General features: G+C 37.0%; 1 protein-coding gene across 6 annotated transcripts in view; it reads right to left on the reverse strand.

Moving 5' to 3' along the window:
• Positions 1-1,494: 1,494 nt before the first annotated feature.
• The window catches only part of DYDC1 (DPY30 domain containing 1), a 27,038-nt gene continuing 3,495 nt past the window's right edge, over positions 1,495-25,037 (reverse strand). For 2 of the 6 annotated variants that reach the window (XM_027860789.1, XM_027860801.1), the window contains exons 2-8: positions 11,729-11,894; positions 11,540-11,641; positions 8,868-8,927; positions 7,506-7,565; positions 3,295-3,363; positions 2,372-2,467; positions 1,495-1,595 (exon numbers count right to left, since the gene is read on the reverse strand). In XM_027860789.1, the coding sequence (XP_027716590.1) occupies positions 1,557-1,595; positions 2,372-2,467; positions 3,295-3,363; positions 7,506-7,565; positions 8,868-8,927; positions 11,540-11,641; positions 11,729-11,875 (573 nt within the window). In that variant the 5' untranslated portion in view covers positions 11,876-11,894 and the 3' untranslated portion in view covers positions 1,495-1,556. The remainder of the gene's footprint in view (positions 1,596-2,371; positions 2,468-3,294; positions 3,364-7,505; positions 7,566-8,867; positions 8,928-11,539; positions 11,642-11,728; positions 11,895-25,037) is intronic. The other 4 variants (XM_027860795.1, XM_027860810.1, XM_027860804.1 and 1 more) reach the window with 4 other exon arrangements.

The raw sequence follows: 25,037 nt of genomic DNA on the forward strand, positions 1-25,037 counted from the left end.
CCTGAGATGGTAAGCAATCATATATAGGTTATACACGTGCAATTATGTGAAACATTTCCATCTTAGTCATTTTGTACGAGGACTTGAATAAGAGAAAAAATGTAAGAAAGAGTGAAAATAGCATGCTTCAGTCTATATTCAATCAATATCAGTTCTTTAAAGAAGGATAATATGCTTCATCATGAGTCCTTGGGATTGTCTTGGATCATTGTATTGCTAAGAATAGCTAAGTCATTTACAATTCTTCATAGAACAATATTGCCATTACTGTGTATAACATTCTTCTGGTTCTGGTCACGTCACTATGCATCAGTTCATGTAAGTTTTTCCAGGTTTTTCTGAAATAATCCTACTTGTCATTTCTTATAGTACAATAATATTCCATTACAAGCAAATACTACAGCATATTAGCCATTCCCCAACTGATAGGCATCCCTTCAATTTCTAATTCCTTGCCTCTACAAAAAGAACTGCTATAAATATATTTGTATAAATTGGTCCTTTTTCCTTTTTTGGATGTGTTTGGGATATAGACCTAGTAGCAGTATTGCTGGATCAAAGGGTATGCATCAGAGATGGGGAGCCTGCGACCTCGAGGCCACATGCAGCCTTCTAGGTCCTTGGGTGCAACCTTTTGATTGAGCCCAGAACAAATCCTTTTATTAAGAGGATTATCAAAGGGCCACATATGAGGACCTAAATGGCCACACGTGACTTCAAGGCCACAGGTTCCCCACTATGCACAGTTCTATAGCACTTTGGGCATTGTTCCAAATTGCTCTCAAGAATGGTTGCATCATTTGTGAAGGCTTTTTTGACTGCTGTAGCTTTAATGAAGCCATCCCTGGCATCCTAGAGTATTTACTGCATATAAAGTGACTTAGTAGTGAATCGCAACAAAGCCTGCTCCAGACAGAGACAAACTTGTCCTGTGCTAACAGTGCCACCTGGTGACTGCTACAGGGAAATGTTTTCCTGCGTTATGTCCTCTTCTCATCTTTTCTTCCCCTTTTGATGGAGAGTATACATACTATACTTTGCATTACAATGAATAAAGTCAGCTAACTCTACTTTAAAGGCAGCTAAGTAGCATAGGGGATACAATGCTGGGTTTGGTATCCAAATCCTGCCTCCAACATTTATTAGCTGTATGATTCTGGGGCAAGTTACTCTCTCAGCCTCAGTTTCCTCATCTGTAAAAATGGTGTAAATAATGCTATTATGATTGCTTCAGGCATTTTTGAAAACACCACATATTTCTCTTTGTCCAACATTCAAGTTCGTCCTCGTCCAACTCTTCCCCTCTTTTAGCACTTGTCCAGTTACCTCAGAGACATCTCCTTAACTTTCTCTCATTGCATTCATTCAGAATTCCAGTGAAATTCTGGGCTTAAGACTTCTGCAGGCTAGCCTAGACACCTGCCCACCATTAATATCACCATTTCTATGAGAAAACCAGAAACTGACTTGAAATAAACGTATAGAACTCATTCATAAGTTGAGATTTTCTTTATTGAAAGCTGTAAATAACATGCAAAAATATGTTTGGCTGATGCTCATTGCTCTTTGCCTTCTCTGTCAGGCTCTAATGCTGCCTAAAAGCAAAATAAAAAAGTAAATATTATTCTTCAGCATTATCCAAACTTTGAAAACGTCACAAAGCAAAGTAAATAGATACAATGTTTAGATAACCTTCTATTTGACTATGTGCACTGTTTCAGTTTTGGTTGATTGTGATCAATAAAATTCAACAGAATTTTTAAATGAATCATTTTCAAAACAGTTACAAAAAGTCCACAAAAATCATTTAAATCCTATCGAAGAACAAACTATTCATTAGCTTATTAGCCTAAAATGCCATGTACATAAGCACGCAATAAATGTTTCCTCAATTAAATTGGATTGGCCTCAGAGTTTTGAGTTTGATAAAAGTTACTACCAAACTTCTTGCCAAAAAAAATTCAAGGCATTAATATAATTAGTGTTCTAAAAAATATACTTAAGTTTTCATTATAAAAGGCCCAAATTAATAACTGATCATGCAAACTTAAGGATATCATGAACTATGTGGTACACATATAGGTGACGTCCTTTGTCTATAGTAACTATTCCAACATCCATCACACACTTTCAGTTGTTTCCAGTAGAAGAGATGGATTTGTGATCTACTCAGTTTCCCACCTATCCCCCTTGTAATCAATGATGTATTTGCAAAACTGGCTGTCTGGCATTCAGGATCCAAAGTCTGGCCACTGAAAATATTTTTCGTTCTGCAAAGCTAACAAGTCCACAACCCTGACACATTTAGTACCATACTTTAACCAAAATAAAAGAGGTTCTTATCAAAATCCTCTTTTCTGAAAATACTTACTTCAGAAATAGTCGATTCATCTAATTCTTCAACTCGACTTAAGTTAGGTGCTCCATACTTATCGCTAATTTCAGCTAATGTCTTATTTAAGCCATCCTACAATTCAAATAATTCAATAGCAATTTTTAGATGGCTTTATGAGAAATTTAATCCATTTTAAAATGATATTTCTATATTTGTTTACAATGAACAAACAATATAATAGAAACAGCGTATTTAAGATTTTCAAAGCATTTTAAATTAATTTGATATAGTTAGGGCAAAATAGTTGTTGATCACAAGAGGATTTTCCAGGGAAGAGTACAGAATATTTAAAAGTAATCTTAGGCATTTGAAAATACTTTAAAATATATATGTAACTTTTAATCTTCTTAAAATAATGCTGTCAATATCTCAAAAGATTCTGTTTTTTTATAAAAATTAATTATCTTTTTATCTCTCCTAATGCCTATAATACAGTGTTCCAGAAAGCACTTAATTAATGATTGACAAATGAATATTTGAGATTTAACTTGAGAGCACATTTGGGACTTGTTATGACTAGAATACAGACAGACAAGGGCTATCCCTTTAAGTCTTTATGACCTTAGTTACCCAATTAAAATAAGACTGATTAAAATTAATGAATAAGGCTTTCATACAGGAAGCCCTTCCTGATAGCTGTCATTATTCTCACTCTCTTCAAATTCTATTTTATTTATTGGTTTAGATGTTGAATTCTCCTAGTAGAATGTAAGCTCTCTGAGAGCAAGAATTTTTTTTTAATTTAGTCTTTGCCACCCAAGCTCCTAACATAATGCCTTTTACTTTATAAGCACATAATAAATGTGTATTGAATTTATAATTGAAAAATGTGTCAGAATTTACTTTTGCTTTCTAGAATGAATTACTGCCTATAACGAACAATATTTTTTTATCTTTACCACTTCCACTGGAATTTCTGCTCCATGCTCTTCTTCTTCCCCACTTTGCTCCTCCTGGGATGACTCTGGCTACAATAATATTAAAAAAAAAAGTTGAACAAAAACATACTTTGTATAATTTTTCATTTTCTTTCCACCCTTTCCAAATACCTCTACTGAATGATCAGACGTATATTGCAACAAATCATTCTCAAAACAGAATCAGAGTAATTAAGCAATAGTTCATTCAAATGTTTAAATCCAATTGTCATTTTATATTCAATTTTAATAGAGGCCATCATATTAAGGGCAATACTTTAATAGATCTGTCATGTAAGCATTTTCTCAAATGGTACAGAGCACAACTATCCATGCCCATGTCTCATTTAGTGCAATTCATATCCATCTCTGTTCAAAAAGAATATGGGAGATGGAGGCATTTTCAAAAGATATTGCACAGGTAACACCAACAGGCCTTGGCAAGAGATTGAATATGAGAGGTGAGAGGGAGAAAGTGAACATGACACCTAGTTGCAAGCCTGGATGGTGGTAGCCTCAACAAAAGAGAAGTTCAGAAGGAAAAAAGGTTGGGAGTGGGTGAGATAATGCGTACAATTTTAGATATTTTTAGTTTAAGATGTCCATAAGACATTCAGTTCAAGATGCTCAGTTGGTAGTTGAGGATGCAAGATACCAGCAACCTTCCAGTCACCAAGATTTGTAATACAAGATTTGGAATCATCCTTGACTTCTTTCACCTTCCTCCTGCTGACCCAATCCCATCAGTTGCTGGATTTTGTCAATTCTATTTCCACAGCATCTCTTGCACCTGCCTCCTCCCCACCCTCTCCATTCACAAGCCACTCCTCTTTTTTAGGCTCTCATTACTTCGCACCTGTACTATTGTAATAGCTTCCTATTTGATCTCACTAGGTCCATTAGTTCTCTTCTCCAAACCATCCTCCTCACAATTTCCAAATTAATATTATTTGTGATATTCTCCTGTCATTTAGTATCTCCCTCTCTTTGAGATAGCTTAAAAGCCTATCCTTCAATTTCTTCAAAATTACATCCCCTCCATGATGTCTTTCTTCTATACATATACATCTTGTCCACTGGCCATTCCTGACTTCATCTTCAGTCCCATTTCTACTTTATCATATGGTATTGCTAGCTATCAATTTATAACATATAGGGAATGAGGAAGCCCAATACCTTTTCTGGGTTTAGAGTCTAGCTAATATAAGAGCTGTTTTTTGTTTGAAGGTAAGATCCTGTTGGTTTTTTGCAGGGCCATCCTTTAATGATCTACTGGATTTCTTCTTCTGAGTCTTGTCCACTCTGTGTTTTGTCAATCTGACTCTTTTATGTTTTTGTCCACAGTTATTCATTTTAGTCCTCAAGATTTTTAAGAGCTGTGTCTAAAATTGTTTCTTAATTTTATTTTGTGCTTATCTCTCAATTTCAATGTCAATACTTAAGGTTTCCTCTCTTTTTAAAATTACAATTTCTGATTGTCTATCAATTTTCTTGGTGATTTCTAAAACTGCTCCTTATAAATTCAGTTATTTCCTTCCTCTGTTTCATTCATCTCTGCTCTTATCAGTTATCTCCATTTTTCTGTTTTCTATTGGTAAAATAGTCTTGTTCCTTTTTCTAATTGTAGACTTACCTCTCTAAGGTTCCCTTATCCTGCATATTAATATATAGATTCAGCACTATAAGCCTTCCTCCGAGCACCATTTTGGTTGTTGCAATACATTTTGAAATGTACTTTATTTAATGTAATATGATATTGACTTTTGCAATTTCCCTTTTCACCCAGTTATTATTTAATAAATTGGGTTGTGTTTTTGTTTGTTTTCTTGTTTCCACATGGACCTATTCCTTTATTTTATTTTGGTTTGGTTTTTGGTGGTGGCAGAAGGGATATTCAAAGGAGTTGTGGACCAGTGTTTTCATTGGTATGGAGATGCCTGATGTGCAAACTCCCTGCATTAAAACGGATTACTGAAAGGTGATTTATAGAACCAAAAAGTTGCCTGGGGGTTACTGAGAAGTTAAGTTACTGGCCCATAGTCACACAACTAGTATGTGTGAGAGGCAGGACATGAATCCATGAACAGGACCAGGACATGAATTCTGACTCCAAAGCTAGCATCTCTACACTACACCATAGTGTCTAGGCACATTTGTCTTACAGTATTATTATCTACTCTAGCTTCATTGTATTATGATTTACAAATATAGAATATATGCTTTCTGCTTTTCTAATTTTCCTACAACTTCCTGGCTTCCCTGGCTTCCTTCAAGTCTCAGCAAAAGTTCCAACTTCTGCAAGAAGTCTTTCTCAGTCCTCCGTAATCTCAGTGCTTTCCCTTTGAGATTATATCCTATTTACCTTGCGTATATCATTTGTACAGATCATTTGCATGTTGTTTCCCCATTAGACTGTAAGCCTCTTGAGAGCCAGGATGGTCTTTTGCCTTTCTTCATATCCCTGGCATTTAGCACAATGCCTGGGACATGGTAGGTACTTCATTCATTGTTTGTCCTTCATCCTCGAAAAGGACCATGGAACAAATTGGATTTAAGTGAGGAAGGGCTATACAAAGTCTCCAGCCTCACTCTTTCCTCAGGAACTATGTGGGTCCAGTGGCAAGACATAGATCAGGACAACTGGATATCAGTAGGTACTTAATAAATGCTTGTTGACTGATGTTATCCAGCACCTGATCAATTTTTATGTAAGTTTCAAACGTAGCCCCTATTGAAAAGCCAACTGAAGGTATATAAACTGAATCCCCAGTGCACTGTCACTAGGACAAAGAGTATATCTAGGAAAAAGCAAGAACACATCACATTGAAGAGTTAAACTGTCTGTTTTTAAGAAATATTAAACTTTGAGGGGCAGCTAGGTGATGCAGTGGATAAAGCTCTGGCCTTGGAGTCAGGAGGACCTGAGTTCAAATCCAACCTCAGACACTTGACACTTATTAGCTGTGTGACCTTGGGCAAGTCACTTAACCCTGATTACCTCATAGAAAAAAAAAGAAATATTAAACTTTGTTCAGGAGAGAGTAAAGAAACAGGGAGCTTTTCTATTGCTATAACCAGATACACTTGATCCATCTATGACAGAATTGAGAAATCACTGGACCTGAAATCAGAAAGAACCAGATTCAAATCCCACCACTGAAACTTATTAGCTATATGACCTTATGAATAGTCATTGAAATTCTGAGTTTTACTCTCTTCATCTGTAAAATGGGGACAATGATACTTTCAGTACATACCTTACAACCTTGAGAGACTCAAATGAGCTAATGGACAGAATATCTTCGCAAACCATAAAGCACTGTATTAAATGTCAGCATTATTGTTCTATTCCAATTTCTCCAGTCATTCCTAAGAAAATTTGCTACGATCCTAATTGATTTGCCCCTTTGTATGTCATAGTATGATAGCAGCACAACTCTAGAGCTGGAAGGGAGGTCAAGCACTCTGTGGACCAACAATGTCATTTTACAGATGAAAAAACTGAGAATCGGTGGCTTGCCCAAGATCACATTAACAGTAATTGGTAAAGCCAGGATTTGATCCCAGATCCTTTGACTCCAGAGCCATATCTGTCTTTTTTCTTTGCAGACTGAAGGAATCTTTCCTAATCAGTATCATATTGAATGAATAAATATTAGGCTTCTTCTTCAGAGGGATATATGAATTCATTCTAACAGTGTTTTTATTTTTGTTTTTTGTTTCAATTTTGGGAAATTTTCTTGAAAGATTTCCTGAAATACAGTGCTCAAAATTCTTTGCTTTTTAAAATTGTTCCAGAATGTTTGTAATAATGAGATTAAAGTATTTTGACCTACCCTACCTCCAGCTTATCATTTTAAGATTTTCACATTTCTTTCCATTTGAGTTTTTTTCTAAAACTAAGTTCTAAATTTGTTTTTTTTCCCCACTTTCTCTGCATTATATGCAATTTTATTTTCAATTGTATTAATACTGTTTATTTGGGAAATTTTTTCATTTTCAACTTAGATGCACTTTTCCTGTTAATCATTCAAAGAGCACAATTGTACTCCATTAGCTACTAATAATACCATGGATATCCTATTTTTAATCAAAAGAAATAATCAAACTTATAGTTTTAAAGATAACACAAAGGCATATAATAAGAATAGACAGTATATCATGCAAATAGACATAAAACACTGCATCAGTACCTCCTCTAGCTCTTCCAAGAACAACCTTTCTCTTTCTTGCATTTCCATTTCAAGTTTTTGCTAAATAAAAATACAAAAATGCATACATTAAATTAGACTAAAATAAACTTCTATAGATCAGTTCTTCTATTGTCAAACTCCTCAGGGTAATAAATTCACATATGACTATGTAAACATATCTGCCTATTGATGTTTTCATGATCTCTCATATTCTTCAGATTAAGCCCTATTTCATTATGTCTTCTTAATCATTGTCAGCATGTTTCAATTTTAGCTTCAGTTCATTCCAACTACAAATTGGTATAGGGAGCACCTGGTAAGGAACCTCCTTCTATCAATGCAAATTCACAACTATTTTGCAGTTTATAACCTTCAAAAGTTGCCTGAAGCATTGAAAGATTAAATAACTTGCCCAAAGTCACACATCCAGTGTATGTCAGAAGTAGACCTTCAGACTCAGGTCTTTGTAACTCTCACCCTAAGGGCATGTATTGCTGCTCAGTTGTTATCAATCATGTCCAACTCTTGGTGACCCCATTTGGGGTTTCCTTGGCAAAGATACTGGAATGGTTTGCCTTTTCCTCCTCCAGCTCATTTTACAGATGAGGAAACTGAGGCAAGCAGGGTTAAGTGTTGCCCAGGGTCACATAGCTTAAGCATCTGAGGCCAGATTTGAACTCAAGAAGTTAGCCTTACTGACTCCAGGGCTAAGACTATTCACTGCCACTGAGTCGCCCAAGGGCATGAGGCATTTGGAAAAGTAATAATTTATTTCAGTGAAAGATGGACCACTTATCTACCTGTGGTAGGAACAACAACTGTTTTATATAACTTAAGGTGGCCCATTAAAAGGGCAAGGAAGCCCTGGCTTCCTTGCAGACTGAGGCATAAAAATCCTAGCCCGAGTGGAATTAGTGCTTGCCTCTAAGCTGCTTTATAGGGAATGTTTTCCTGGGTGTGCAAAAGGAGGAGATTACTATTGTTTTAACTTATATCCTTTTGAATGTATTATCTTAAGATCTTATTTAAACAAGTGGCTTTTCATTGTAGATTTTGTGTTTTCTGAGTATTTATTGCATTTTAAAACCTTAAATCTGCTTTAGGCTTGATCTACAATATTACCTGTAATAAAACATGCATTAAAAAACTTAGATTACTGCTCTTATGGCTTGCATTTCTATAAATTTTCATTCTTAACTTGGAGACAACACCAAGTTATTTTCCTAATGTTTAACATAAACCGTTATTACTAACAATCCATTATTGATCCAAAAGAGTAATTAGGCATACAATTTAAAGAGAGTATTTAAAGATAATGTAAAGGTAGTACATTAGAACAGTCATCATCAAACTTCAAAGTACCTTTTCTAACTCTTCAAGTCTCTGCCTCTCTTTTTCTTGCATTTCCAGCTCTAGCTGTTGCTAAACATACAAGCATAAATAAAAACATAATATAGGTTAGAATAATATGAACTACTCTGGATCAGTGCCTACATTCTCAAATTTCCCAGGAGGAATAAAATTGGATGTAACCATCCACATTTCAGAAACACAAAAATGTTTAGTAAAAATGTTTAAATTCTTTAAAATAGCTACTAATAACAAAAATTGCAAGTATATTCCTTTTATAACCAAACTGTAACTACAGTTGGTAAAAAAAAAATCAACCAAGTAATTTTCTTTATCCATGAAGTTACCAGATTTAAGATTTCAAGAACTATTGAAATTACAAAAACTCTCACTAGCCAAAGATTAGACCTCATCTAGACAACTCCTGATCATTTAAGGTAATGGAAGGAAAGTCTTGAGTTTATTCCTTCAAGTCAGAAATAATCAAAATACATAGTTCATTAAGCATATAAAACTACCATTTCACCAGTTAACTTTTGACACAACTGACGACCATAATGCTCTTATTTTATCTCAAAAATGACTCAGTATCAACTGCTTTAGTGCACACTGTTATTTCTGGTTAGATCATTTGCTTATAATATGGATGAGGATCCTTTGGCTCTGCTAGGGCAAAAAGGTGCATCCTAAATTGTGCCTTACATAGTGAAACACTGTGCCTACTCCATTCAGAGCTCAGTCTCTTCAGTGGTCTAATAAACCTGGCTGTTAAAGTAATAATAATAACAGCAACAACAATAATGATAGCTAACATTTATAGAGCATTTTAAGGTTTATCAAATGCTTGCAGTGCTTAATCCTATTGGTAACAAGTCTTTGTATTTTTTAAATTCTTTACTCTCTCTCTCTCTCTCTCTCTCTCTCTCTCTCTCTCTCACTCTTTCTCTCCATTATAATCCCACCCTATTATAATACCTTGTACTTAGTAAGTACTTAATGCATGTTTGTTGAATTTACTTCAATTTTAATTTAATCGTGTTATAACCCTCAATTGATTCCCCAGGCCTATACCTCCTTCCTTGTGAAAGATAAAAGGTTCTCCACCACTGAGTCAGCAGTTGCTCAGTCATGTCCAACTTTTTATGACTGCATTGGAGATTTTCTTGACAAAGATAACTGGAACAATCTGACATTTCCTTCACCAGCTCATTTTTTTTAGAAGAGTTAAGTGACTTGCCCAGGATCACACAACTAGCAAGTTTCTGATGCCAGATTTGAACTCATGAAGATGAGTCTTCCTGATTCCAAGCCCAATGCTCTATACACTGTGCCACCTTGCTGCCCAATAGCAATAATAAGTGAGTCGATCTACTTTAACCTTAATTGAAAAAACAAAAAATAAAGTAATTTTTAAATCATTAGAAGAAAAGTCCCTGGCAGCAGGATCAAAGAGGTTATGGTTTACCCCCCAGATTCTGTTGGCCTTGCCTGTAGGTCTATGAGGCTACATATCACACTGCCCTTTTTCTCCTCCACACTTTCCCTTGATTTTCAGGGAAACAATGAAAAGTCCTGGGGAAAATGGTTCTCCTGTATTTTTTTTATCTTGGGCATTGATAGAAATTCAAATGATTAGGCCTGACCTAGACAACTCTTGATCATTTAAGGTAATGGAAGGAAAGTCTTGGGTATATTCCTTTAAATCATTCAAAAGAGTATTATCAGGCAGTCAGAATTACATTCTGAAAACATTATTACAGCCCTTCTCAGTAAGTGTACAGTCCTGTTCACTGATTCGGTTATTATCTCAACACTAAGTCAACATTTACTAACCTCAAAAAGTTTTTTCAAAGCAAAATGTATTTACAAAGGACCTCTGAGAAATTTTTATATTTTCCTCTCAATTTATTCTTCTGAAAGCTTCTGTCTTAGCCAAGAAACAACTATGAAGAGGAGGAAGAAGGGGCTGGAGCCTACTGGGTGTTACCTATGAATTCTTATTCAAAGTTTATGGGACCATGGGACCATGGTTCCCCCCTCCCCCAATACCACCATCATTCTACCTGAGGGGGAAAAAACAAAGATAGGAAGACAGAGAAGAGAACAAGAAGCAGAGAGCAAGAGTAATGAAGATAACAATAGCTGACATTTATATAATGCTTTACACACATTATCTCATTTGAATCTTGCAATTACACTTTGAGGTAGGTGGCAGTACCCAGTCAATAGAGAGAGAAAGGAATGGAGAGAGATCATACAGAAAAACAGAAAGATAAAGGCATATGGGGAAATGGTAGAGAACAATGTACTGTGTCAGGCTCCTCAGGCCTTCCTGCTCATAATAACACTAAAAATGCCTCCTACTTAAGTTGGGTTTATTTTTCCCCCTTTCTCTGAAGTCTCTCTTTCAGGATAGCTGAACTGAGCCAATTTCCCCAGCATTACAGAGAGAGAGAGACAGAGAGAGAGAGAGACAAAGACAGAGACAGAGAGACAGATATAAAAAGAGGGGGAGGGAGGGAGAGATGGATAGATAGATATAGAGATACAGACAGACATTTCCATTATTTCACAAGTTTAAGAAAAATCACAAAGCACCTACTATGATCAAGAACATATCAGAAACTATTTCTAAGACTATTAGAAGTCAGATTTTACTCTTAAAGGATTAATCTTTGTCATACCTGTTGAAACAACAGCTCCTCTTCTTTCAGTTGTTTTGACATTTCCGCCTCCATCCTGGCTAATTCTTGCTGTCCCTGCAACTGAGTCAGTTCCATTTGCCGCTATCATTGTATTAAAAAAAAAATTGTGTGAGTAGTTAAAAATGCACCAATCAGACCATCTGACTTGGTTGCTTCCTTCATACTCACCATTTTTTCTGCAACCATATTTTTCTTATATTTGTAAAGCCAGAAGGCTAAGTACTCAATTGGGTCTACTGGTTGAAATTTGACCACATCTGCAAGGGCTTGACTGAGGCAATGGCCAAGGAACTTTTGAAGGTATCTGGACTCCATTTGTATCCAATGAAAACTGCTGTGTAAATAAATATATTGTATCAGTGTTAACTGTTTCAGCTAAGGCAACAATGTCACCCAATGTAGCATGAATAGTAAACGGGAAGATGTCACTAAATAATTTACAGGATGGTTAAAGAAAGGCAAAGGTGGAAAAGAGCTCTCTATGAGAAAAATTTGTCAGCAGCAAAGAAGGTGACTGCTATTCAAAGGCCACCTCATCTTAGATATTGGTGGGACTAAAAGTGTTTCCTATAGAAAGGAAAGTCTAGTAGTAAGGTCTGAAAGGAATAGAGGACACTAAGAATTCCTCGATGCCCTATATATGGAGTCAATACTCCAACCAGCTCTAATAAGTTCAGACAATTACATATAAGTGAAGTTGCCAGGGGACTACATAGTATGATGTGAGGCATACTGATAGCCCAAAAGATATCTATCTCCAAGGCTTAAAGTGCCAAAATGTGTCTTCCTTACAGGGCTTTTTCCACAGTATCTAAAATTCCTACAAGTCATTTCTTTATCTCTCATTATAGAGAAAACACAGTATCTGGAAGAAGTAACACATGAAGTCTTTAAGAAAGACTTTATTTAGTCATTTAGTAGAAAGTACATAAGTAAAAAAAAAAAGTACTTTAGTTTTGGAGTCAAAAGACTTCAGTCTGAATAACGGTTCGACTGCTTATTACCTGATTGACACTGGGTAAATCAACTAATCTCTCTACATCTCAATTTACTAAACTGTAAAATGATGAGGTTAAAACAGATCCATAAGATACCTTTTTAGCAGTAAATCCTGCAGTTTCATTAATATGTATGCATTAAATTGGCACGTCAATTGGTCAATAAACATTTAGAAAGTACCTACTATGTGCCAAGCACTGTGTTAAGCACTGGAAAAAAAGAAAGCTAAAAGATAATCTGCTCTCAAGAACCTCACAGTCTAATGGGGGTAAACAACATGCAAGCAACTACATGCAGACAAGCTAAAAACAGGATAAACTGGAAGTAATCAACAGAATAAAGGCACTAGAATTAAGGGAGATTGGGGGAAGACAGCTTCCTCTAACAGGTGGGATTTTATCTGGGACTTGAAGGAAAACAGGAAGTGGAGATGAGAAGGAAGAACATTCTGGGCATTTAGAACAACTAGTGAAAGTGCCTAGAGTCAGGAGATGGAGTCTCTAGTTCAAAAAAGAGGAGAGGAGAGAAAAATTGGGGGTTGAGGAAGAAGTAATGGGGGGAGTCAGGGTGGGAAATGGGGAGAGATATATAAAGTGTAAGGCTGAAAAGGAGTGAGGAGGGCCACAGGTTATGAAAGGATTTTTTTTTTTGCAAGTCAAAAAGCATTTATTAAGCACTTACTATGTGTCTAGCACTACGCCAAGCACTGGAAATACAGCTACAAATAGAGTGTCCTTGCCCTCAGGGAGTTTATACTCTTTTCTTTTTTTTTCATTTTTTAAAAATTAATTTATTTATTTTTAGTTTTCAACATTCACTTCCCCAAGATTTTGAGTTCCAAATTTTCTCCGCATCTCATCCTTCTCCCCCAACCCAAGGTGGCATACATTCTGAATACCCCTTCCCCTAGTCTATCCTGCTTTCTACCTCTCCTCCCCTTCTTCTCTTATCCCCTTACCCTTCAATTTTCCTGTAGGGCAGGATAGATTTCTATACTCCATTTCCTGCATATCTTATTTCCCAGTTGCATGTGAAAATAATTTTTTTAATATTTGTTTTTAAAACTTTGGGTTCCAAATTTTCTCCCTTCCTCCCTCCCCATCCATTCTCATTGAGAAGACAAGCAACTTGATACAGGTTATACATGTGTAGTCATGCAAAACACTTCCATAGTAGTCATGTTGTGGAAAACTAACTGTATTTCCCTTAATCCTATCCTGCCCCTCATTTATTCTATTCTCTCTTTTAACCCTGTCCCTCCTGAGAAGTGTTTGCTTCTGATTACCCCCTCTCCCAACCTGCCCTCTCCTCTATCATCCTCTTGATCTCTTGTCCCCTTCCCCCCCCCATTTTCCTGTAGGGTAAGATAGATTTCCATACCCAATTGAGTGTGTAAGTTATTCTCTCCTTAAGTCAAATCTGATGAGAATAAGATTCACTCATTCCCTCTCACCTTCCCCCATTTCCCTTCCACTGTAAAAGTCTTTTCTTGTCTGTTTATGTAAGATAATTTACCCCTTTCTACCTCTCCCTTTCTCCTTCTCCCAGTATAATCCTTTCTCACCTCTTAATTTTATTCTACAGATATATCACCCCTTCATCTTCAACTCATCCTGTGCCCTCAATTTATCTATCTTTCTATATATCTATCTATATACATACATATAATTTTTCCCTCCAACTACTCAAATACTGACAAAAGACTCATGAGTTACAAATATCATCTTTCCATGCAGGAATGTAAACAGTTCAACCTTAAGAAGTCTCTTATGATTTCTCTTTCCTGTTTACCTCTTCATGTTTCACTTGAGTCTTATATCTGAAAGCCAAATTTTCTATTCAGCTCTGGTCTTTTCATCAAGAATCCTTGAAAATCCTCTATTTCACTGAATGTCCATTTTTACCCCTGAAGGATTACACTCATTTTTGCTGGGTAGGTGACTCCTGGTTGTAATCCTGTCTCCTTTTGCCCTCTGGAATATTATATTCCAAGCCCCCTGGTCCCTTAATGTAGAAGCTGCTAAATCTTGTGTTATCCTGATTGTGTTCCCACAATACCTGAATAGTTTCTTTCTGGCTGCTTGCAATATTTTCTCCTTGACCTGGGAACTCTGGAATTTGGTTACAATATTCCTAGGAGTTTTCCTTTGGGGATCTCTTTCAGGAGGTGATTAGTGGATTCTTTCCATTTCTATTTTGCCCTCTGCTTCTAAAATATCAGGGCAGTTTCCTTGATAATTTCTTGAAAGATAATGCCTAGGCTCTTTTTTTGATCATGGCTTTCAGATAGTCCAATAATTTTTAAATGATCTCTCCTGGATCTATTTTCTAGGTCAGTTGTTTTCCCAATGAGATATTTCACATTGTTTTCTATTTTTTCATTCTTTTGGTATTGTTTTACAGTGTCTTGATTTCTCATAGAGTCACTAGCTTCCAATTGCTCCATTCTGATTTTTAAGGAAGTATTTTCTTCAGTAAGTTTTTGGACTTCCTTTTTCATTTGGTCAATTTTGCTTTTTAAGGCATTCTTCTCCTCATTGACTTTTTGGATCTCTTTTGCCATTTGGATTAGGCTACTTTTTAAGGTATTATTTTCTTCAATATTTTTTGGGTCTCCTTTAGCAAGCTGTTGACTTGTTTTTCATGATTTTCTTGCATCACTCTCATTTCTCTTCCCAGTTTCTCCTCTCCTTCTCTTACTTGCTTCTCAAAACCCTTTTTGAGCTCTTCCATGGCCTGGAGCCAATTCATATTTTTCTTGAAGACATTGAATGTAGGAGCTTTGACTTTGTTGTCTTCTTCTGATTGTATGTTTTGATCTTCTTTGTCACCAAAGTAAGATTCTGTGGTCTGACTCTTTTTGCACTGCTTGCTCATGATCCCAGCCAGTTACTTGTGTTATAAGCTCTTTGTTAAGGTAGGGGTCTGCTTCCAGTGTGGAGAATGTACTGTCCCAAGCTGTCCCAACTGTGCAGCTGTTTTCAGAGATACTTCCAGGGATCTGTAAATTTTCAGTTCTTCCAAGGTGGTATGATAAGAGACGAGGTGTTTACTCCTTTCCTGGCTTGTGCTCTGGTCTATGAGTGACCACAAGCACTCCTTTCTGCCTTGGAACTGTGAGGAGGATTTCCTCTCCACCACCACTACAAGCTCTACCATGCCAGCACTCCTCCTCACCACAGGACCACCACCCAGAACTGTGACCCAGATGCAAGCATGGGCAAAGCAAGAGAATCCTGCACCAGCAAAGAGATCCCTGCAATCTCCCTCTGATCAGTCACTTGATTCCCCCTCAATCTGTGGGCCAGAAGCTCAGGAAGAAGCTGCTGCCCTGGAGACACACGTGGGGAATGGGGCTGGAACTGACCTTCTCTCTCACTACAGTCACAGACTTTTCCTAATGACCTTCTAAGTTGTTTTTGACGTTCGTGGGTTGAGAAGTCTGGAGACTGCCACAGCTGCCAGTGATTCAGTCTTCTGAGGCCTGCTCCAGGTTCACTGAGGCCTTTTTGCCTGCATGCCCATGTCAAACTGCATTCCTCTCCCCACCTGATGTGATATACCTTTCTGATCAACTATCCAGGTTGTCTTGGGCTGGAAATTTGTTTCACTCTGTCTTTTGGGGGGTTCTGTTGCTTTAGAATTTATTTAGAGCCATTTTTACAGATATTTGGAGGGGTTTGGGGGAGAGATCAAGCAAATCACTGCTTTTACTCCGCCATCTTGGCTCTGCCCCCCTATGAAAGGATTTGAACACCAAACAGAAGATTTCCTATTTGATCCTGGAAGTGATAGACAGAATGAGGAGTTGAGGGTTGTCACTAGGTTGTGAGTCAGGGTGGCTGAGAGGATGGTGATGCTCTGAGCAGTAATAGGGAAGTTAGGAAGAGGGAAGGGTTTTGAGGAGAAAATAATGAGTTTGATTTTGGATGTGTTAAACATAAGATGCCTACTCAGGGCATTAGCTAACAGGATCCTGAAGAAATGACAGATGATGAATGAGATTAGGATCTTTAATTGTGAGATTAAAAATGATAATACCAAGAGGGCAGTACTAGATAGGGAGGCAAAACTGAGAACCAAGTAGCCCATGGGACAATAATGATCATAGGTAAAAACAAAAATAGTGTAAGAACAAAAAAAAAAGCCTTGGAAGCCAGTAGCCTTTCATTATAGTCTGCATTGCTACCCATTTCTATATAACTAGGAAATCAGTTAATTTTGGTGAGGAGGCAGAATAGTGGTCTTCAAATATTTAAGAATCCTTCTGTAAGATAAAAAATAGATATACTTCATGTTGCTCCAAAAAGACAGATTAGACAATAGGTAGAAATAACTTCAATAATTAGATCAAAGAGCAACATAAGGAAAAACTAACAGCTGTCATAGAGTGGTACGGCTTGCTTAAGTGGGCAAGTACCTTATAACAATGGTTTCCAAACTTTATTTAATGAATCCCTCTCATTAAAAAAAAACAAAAACAACAAAGCTGTCACATTTTATTTTAAAACCCTGCAATTAGTTCATATTTAATTAAACTTATTTTAGTTTAGTTAGTTCATATTTAATTAACTTTTAATTTAATTTAACTTAGTTCATATTTAATTAAAATTAAGTTGTTAAAACTTATTCTTTTATCACACAAAACAAATCTTAAACATAAAATAATGTAACAGAAATACTTGCTGATTGAAAAGAGGCCTTTGCAATTTTCATATTTACATCTTATAAAATAAAAAGAGGCAGCATGGCCTATTAGATAAGGAGCCTGCATTAGAGTCAGGATGATTTACCTGGTCTCAAAGAATCCAAATGTTAGACCAGGCAAGTCACTCACCTCTCAGTGCCCTAGGCAACTCTGTAAGACCAGACTAAAATAATAACTATAATAATATTACTCATACAATGAGTAGGTTTGTTTTTCAGGGCATCATTTCTCAAAATGTGGAATCACCGATGATCTTTCTAGATAGATTCTTTTCCAAACACTAACTAAAAATGAATATTTTGTCTTTAGTTATAGCAGACAATCCTATTTCACACAAGTAAAATGTTGTGAACATTAGTAAAAGATTTCACTTTGATTGCAGAGTCAATTGCCACCCTCAAGAATACCCACTCTTCCAAGGGCATATAATCATTGAATGGGTTTCATGAGGGATCTTTGGCATTTGAGAGTGTCACTGATCCATTTTATTGGTAATATGGTAGAATTATTAATAAAATGATTAATTACCCAGAAACTATGTCTCTCGAACTTTTTAAACACCACAGTATGAATTTGAGGATCTTGCACTGATACAGAATATTTGGTTTTTCAAAATTATCAAAAAAGTACATAAATTTCAGGAGGAAATTTTTGTTATACAATTTGCTTCATCTTTATTATTATCATTAAGAAAACAGCAATTTCTTCTTTTAGTTTAAAAATTATTTAAGTACTCTGGCATATGAACGCCAATATATTTATAGCAATAATATAAAAATGCCCTAGGCTTTGCTCCTTAATTGTCACATAATTTTACAAAAGTCTTCCTTTTAATGGATTGGGTTTATTTTAATAAAGTAAGTTATTTTTGTCACAATTTTTAAAACTTTATGTTGTTCCTCACTCATATTTCTTAAGAAATTGATTGTGAGGCAAGTGATGCATGCAAATTGCATAAGGGGACACATTTTTAACTAATGCTTACAGACCTGCATTTCATTCATTGATAAGTACCAAGTACAGAATCCAATGCAATTGTCCCACATAATGTAATTTTCATTTAAAAATTCATCAATGCTATAGAAATCTTTCTTAATGTGGTAATGTCATCAATAGGTTCACAAAGTAACAAATCTCCTGTAACATCAGTTTCAGTATCATACACATGTAAGCAAATGAGAATCTTTAACTATAGCTGTTATTTCATCCACTTGCAATGCAAAGTAAGAGGATTTGCTTGTCAATTATTTGATCACAGAAGTCTTCAAGTACATGGGCATTCTCCCTCCTGCAGAAGCTGCTTTACAAATGATCCAGCAACAATAATTTCAACCACATCAATAGCTACTTCTTGTTTTTCAGTGGTTTCAGTTGTGTCCAACTCTTTGTGACCCCATTTGGGGTTTTCTTGGCAAAATATTGGAGTGGTTTGCCATTTCTTTCTCCAGCTCAATTCACAGATGGGGAAACTGAGGCAAACAGGGTTAAGTAATTTGCCCAGGATCTAAGACCAGATTTGAACTCAGGTCTTCCTGACTCCAGACCCTGCTCTCTATCAACCAAGTCACCTAACTACCTGTATCAATAGCTGCAGGTAGCACCAAAGTTTGTCCTATGGATAAAGCTCTTTACATTTAGCAATGCTAGAAAGTAACCTCATACAATCCAAACAATTCTTTTGATATTAATTATGATTTTGTGGAAAAGATGTTTTTGATAATTAAGAACATCTAACTTTTTCTGTATTTGACAATATATTCTGTCTTTTCCATTTATCCTAATATTTCTGCTATATCATTGCAATACTGAATTCTGATTGCTCAATTCTGTTTTTCAAGACATCTACCCTTGTTACAAAATGTTTATTCAGCTTCTAAATGCTGTAATTTCATTCTTTATCTCATTTCAGCTCTTCCTTTATTTCTTCCATCCACTCTTGGAAATCCTGGCAGTCAAACCACTATTTTTCTAGGCTTCTACTTGAAATTATTGCATAGTGACTTTCTTCTTGGATTTTATCTTGGAAAATTCTTAAACCATGCTATTTCTTCATTGTATAATACAAGTTTTTTTTTCCCTTTTATTCTGTTCATCTATCTCTTCAAGTTCAGTTCCTGAATTGGGACTTTGTATCAGAGCCAGGCTCTACCCACTCTCTCAATCCTGGATGGAATGGCTAGGCCTAGGTCCTGTCTTCTGCTACAAACTCAGAGTGGGCCATCACTGTACCAGGGTAGATGCTGTACCACTCTTTCTCTTCCCTGCAGTGCAGGTGCCACTGTGTGGGGCAGGGTATGGCTAGGGTCCTGGTCTCACTTCTTTATTATAGACCCAAGACTGGGAAACTGCCCAGGACTAGCCCCTGCTTACCTTCTGCAAACCTGGACTAGAACTGGGACCAGAACCTGATCCTTCACATTTCCCAAACAGGAAGTCTGAGACTTCAGCTACTTTCTCTTGATCTGGCTCCCAAACAGAAAATCACAACAGCCTCAGTCCTGTCTCCAGGTGCAGTTACCTACAGCCAATCCTAGGCTTCAGCCTAAGATTGACAGTTCCTGTCACAAGAGTGCTCCCCAACCAATAATCATGGTGGCTTCAGGCCTCATCCCTAGAAACAGTCTTAGATGGGATGAAGGGGCTCGTTGCTATATATCTAAAGTTTCATGGAATCTTTGTTTCATCTGGAATACTTAATCATTATTCCTGAGGTGGTTCTCAGTGGGGCTAACTAAGCAGGAACCTTTCATGTCACCATCTTTGCATGTACATTTTCAAGATATAATTTCAATTGTTTAAATTCTATGCTCTCTGCAGCTAACTCACATTTACATAGCAAAGTAAGCAGTCTTTCCTCTCCATTAATAGCAATAACTGTGAATCTCAATGATGGAGGAGATCATATTTTCTAGATTAGGGTATTTTATTCCCCTCTCCACTTAAATTGTCTCTACTGTCTTTGCTAACACTAGTCTGAGCTGCTCTAATGGATTTTCTCTTCAAACCAATTACAATGGATACATTTACCCATTATGAAGGGATATTATTTCACTTTTTAAAACTAGAGAAAATAACAATTTTAAACAAATTTAAATTTAATGACTGAATAGTTCAAATAATTATGAATAATCTATTCTTGAGTTATTTCAATTTCATACAAGTTGCCAGTTTATTCTATTTAGTACTGTCTAAAAGAAAAATAGATCAATGGAACAGACTAGAAAAGGAAGAATCAGAAATAATAAAACTCTATAATCCAATGTCTGATAAACTCCAAACAATAAATTACCTAGGAAAAAACTTCCTATTTGACAAGAACTACTAGGAAAGCCTGGCATAATTTAGATTTAGACCAACATCTTAAAGCACATACAACAAATTGAAAATAAAGATGTGATGTGAATATTAAAGGTAATAGCATAAGAAAATTAAAGAGAACCATATCAGATGCTTTTCGCATTTATGGCTAGGGAATAAATCATGAACCAAATAAAGGATAAAGGCAACTGCAAAAGATAAAATGGATCTTTGTGACTTCATGAAACTGAAAAGATTTTCCTCAGAGGAAAACAAATGAACTACAACTAAGAAACTGAAAAAATCTTTGTATCAAATATCTCTGATAAAGGTCTGATATCTAAGCAATATAAGCAACTAACAAATAGAACAAAGGCTATTCCTCAATAGCTAAGTCCTCAAAGGATTGAATAGTTCTCAAAAGATAAATGCAAACTATTAACAACTATATGAAACAATGTACCAAGCCACTAATAAGAGGAAAAATGCAAATCAAAACAAGTCTAAGGTTTCTTCAACCCACACCCAGCAAATTAATAAAAATAACAAAAAAGGGATAGAGTTAGTGTTGGATAAGTTGTATCAAGATGGTTAACACTAATGCACTCACTGTTGGCTACATGGTGAATTGGCCCATTCTGGAAAGCAAATTTGGAATAATGCAAAGAAAGTAGCTTTTGACCATGCCCTTTGACTACAGATGTCAGACATTTTTGATGTGCTTGTTAGCTTTGCTTAACTGCTTCTTTCTTTTCTCTTTGTTATACAAGGGAGGAGGAGGGATGCACTGAGAAATGAAGGTGATGTCGAAACAAAAGTATTAAAATTCATGTTGCAAGGTTTTTTTAAAGATCAGTTTGTATACTGTATATATCAAAACTATTGTCATTAAGGAATAGAACAGGTATTATGGTACTCAACTGAAACAAACAGAGACTACATGCTTCATACTCAAATTCGACAACCATCACAACACCAATTCATCTGGGTAACATAGCTATAGGTAATGGTTGCAGATCATGCCCAAATCAAGATTCAACACCTGCCAACTCAAAATTGACCTCATTTGCTCATACTACATTAAATGATCATTGCTCTACATTTGTCATCATTTGGAGGAATTTGGCATGTTGCTTTTTGGTTGGCTTTGATTTGAAATCTGTTTTCATTGAACAAAAATCCTCAAAAATGTACAATGATCTTGGCCACTGCTTTACACCCCCACCCACAAAGGGGTCTCATCCCCCTCTAGGAGGCCTTGTCATATTATCTAGCAAATTTTCCATTTCTATTGCTCCAGAGCTGTCCTATTAGCCCTACTGCAGTAAAGGAACTTGGGGAAGGGGGAAGAAGAGTTGGATTAGTTAGCCTGTAAGATCCCTTCCATCTCTAAATCTATGATCCTATTATCCTCTGTCAATAAAGTTCCCTTATCTGGCATTAAAATGGCACGGGAATGTCTGGACAATTAGTGATTTGGACAATGGGTATAGTCAGTCAGGGGCAGCTAGGTGGCATAGTGGAGATGAGATTCAAATAGAGTGGTCAATGAGAAGCACATTATCTCAAGTACCATTTAAAGCCACCGAAGACAATGAGATTCAAGTAGGCTGGTCAATGAACTACTTGAAACTAACTGGGGCCCCTATGCCACTGGGCAAATGGACTGAACAATGTAATAATGTTGTGCCTAGATATTTGCAATACTCTGAACTATGGTCCCTAGCTACCTCATCTCCCCAACCAAAGCAGGTTTTCCTCTATAAGAGTCCCTAGCTAGCATCTCCCAGCTAGGGAGCATCTCTTTTTAGCTGGAGGCAACCCCCTTAAGCAGCCCTCTCCCTTGGAGGGCTGCCACCCTCCTTAAGCTGGCATCTCCCTTACAGGGGGTCTCCCTTAAGTGAGGGTATCCTCCTTAAGTGGGCATCTCTCTTTAGTGGAAGGCATCTCCCTGAAGCTGCAACCTCCCTTAGAGGGGGGCCCACTCTCTCTTGGAGGACTGCCTCCCTTAGGGGGCTGTCACCCCCCTAAAGCTGGGGTCTCCCTTAAGTGGGAAAGAAGCCTGCTTGTTCCGTTGTGTTTTCTGAAATAAATGCCTTTACTTGATTTGGAGACTGCCTGAGCAAATTCATTTAAGATGACCTTACACCTCAATATTTTGAGGTGCCCCAGAACCTCATAAGAGGATAGCACACTGGGCCTGGAGGCAAGAAGACTTTGTGAGTTCAAATCTAGTCTCAGACACTTACTAGCTGTGCGACCCTGTTTAAATGACTTAGCCCTATTGGTCTCAGTTTCCTCATTTGTAAAATGAGCTGGAGAAGGAAATAGCAGGACTTCAGGAGGGGGGGGAGCCAAGATGGCAGAGTAAAAGCAGTGACTTGCTTGAGCTCTCCCCCAAACCCCTCCATATACCTGTAAAAAATGGATCTAAACAAATTCTAAAGCAGCAGAACCCACAAAAAGACAGAACGAATCAAATTTCCCACCCAAGACAACCTGGATAGTTGATTGGAAAGGTATATCGCACCAGGTGGGAAGAGGAACACAGTTCGACATGGGCATGAAGGCAAAATAGGCCTCAGCAAACCTGGAGCAAGCCTCAGAAGACTGAATCACAGGCAGCTGAGGCAGTTTCCAAACTTCTCAACCCATGAACACCAAAGACAATTTAGAGGGTCAGTAGGAAAAGTCTGTGACTGCAGTGAGAGAGAAGCTCGGTTTCATCCCCAGCCCCCGCACGTGGCCCAAGGCCAGCAACTGTTTCCTGAGCTTCTGGCCCACAGACTGAGGGGGGAATCAAGTGACTGATCAGAGGAGGATCACAGGGATCTCTTTGCTGGTGCAATATTCTCTTGCTTTGTCCATGCTTGCATCTGGGTCACGTTCTGGGTGGTGGTCCTGTGGTGAGGAGGAGTGCTGGCATGGTAGAGCTTGTAGTGGTGGTGGAGAGGAAATCCTCCTCATAGTTCCAAGGCAGAAAGGAGTGCTTGTGGTCACTCATAGACCACAGCACAAGTCAGGAAAGAAGTAAACACCTCACCCCTTATCATACCACCTTGGAAGAACTGAAAATTTACAGGTCCCTGGAAGTGTCTCTGAAAACAGCTGCACAAAACCCCCAAAGCTTGGGATAGTACATTCTCTGCACTGTAAGCAGATTCTTACATTAACAAAGAGTTCATAACTCAAGTAATTGGCTGGGATCATGAACAAACCTCGAAAAAAACATGAGACCACAGAATCTTTCTTTGGTGACAAGATCAAAACATACAACCAGAAGAAGACAACAAAGTCAAAGCTCCTACATCCAAAGACTCCAAGAAAAATATGAATTGGTCCCAGGCCAGGGAAGAGCTCAAAAAAGATTTTGAGAAGCAAGTAAGAGAAGTGGAGGAAAAAGTGGGAAGAGAAATGAGAGTGATGCAAGAAAATCAAGAAAAACAAGTCAACAGCTTGCTAAAGGAGACCCCCCAAAAATTGAAGAAAATAACATCTTAAAAAATAGCCTAATCCAAATGGCAAAAGAGGTCCAAAAAGTCAATGAGGAGAAGAATGCCTTAAAAAGCAAAATTGACCAAATGAAAAAGGAAGTCCAAAAACTTACTGAGGAAAATACTTCCTTAAAAATCAGCATGGAGCAATTGGAAGCTAGTGACTTTATGAGAAATCAAGACACTGTAAAACAGTACCAAAAGAATGAAAAAAAATAGAAAACAACGTGAAATATCTCATTGGAAAAACAACTGACCTAGAAAATAGATCCAGGAGAGATCATTTAAAAATTATTGGACTATCTGAAAGCCATAATCAAAAAAAGAGCCTAGACATCATCTTTCAAGAACTTATCAAGGAAACTGCCCTGATATTTTAGAAGCAGAGGGCAAAATAGAAATGGAAAGAATCCACTAATCACCTCCTGAAAGAGATTCCCAAAGGAAAACTCCTAGGAATATTGTAACCAAATTCCAGAGTTCCCAGGTCAAGGAGAAAATATTGCAAGCAGCCAGAAAGAAACAATTCAAGTATTGTGGAAACACAATCAGGATAACACAAGATTTAGCAGCTTCTACATTAAGGGACCAGAAGGCTTGGAATATAATATTCTGGAAGGCAAAGGAGACAGGATTATAACCAAGAGTCACCTACCCAGCAAAACTGAGTGTAATCCTTCAGGGGAAAAAATGGATATTCAGTGAAATAGAGGATTTTCAAGGATTCTTGATGAAAAGACCAGAGCTGAATAGAAAATTTGACTTTCAAATAAAATACTCAATAGAAGCATTAAGAGGTTAACAGGAAAAAGAAATCATAAGAGACTTATTAAGGTTGAACTGTTTACATTCCTGCATGGAAAGATGATATTTGTAACTCATGAGACTTCTGTCAGTATTAGGGTAGTTGGAAGGAAAAAATTATATGTATGTAGATAGATAGATAGATAGATAGATAGATAGATAGATAGATAGATAG

The sequence above is a fragment of the Vombatus ursinus genome, unplaced genomic scaffold, assembly GCF_900497805.2.
Source record: "Vombatus ursinus unplaced genomic scaffold, bare-nosed wombat genome assembly UNPS02000749.1, whole genome shotgun sequence".
Classification (NCBI taxonomy): Eukaryota; Metazoa; Chordata; class Mammalia; order Diprotodontia; family Vombatidae; genus Vombatus; species Vombatus ursinus.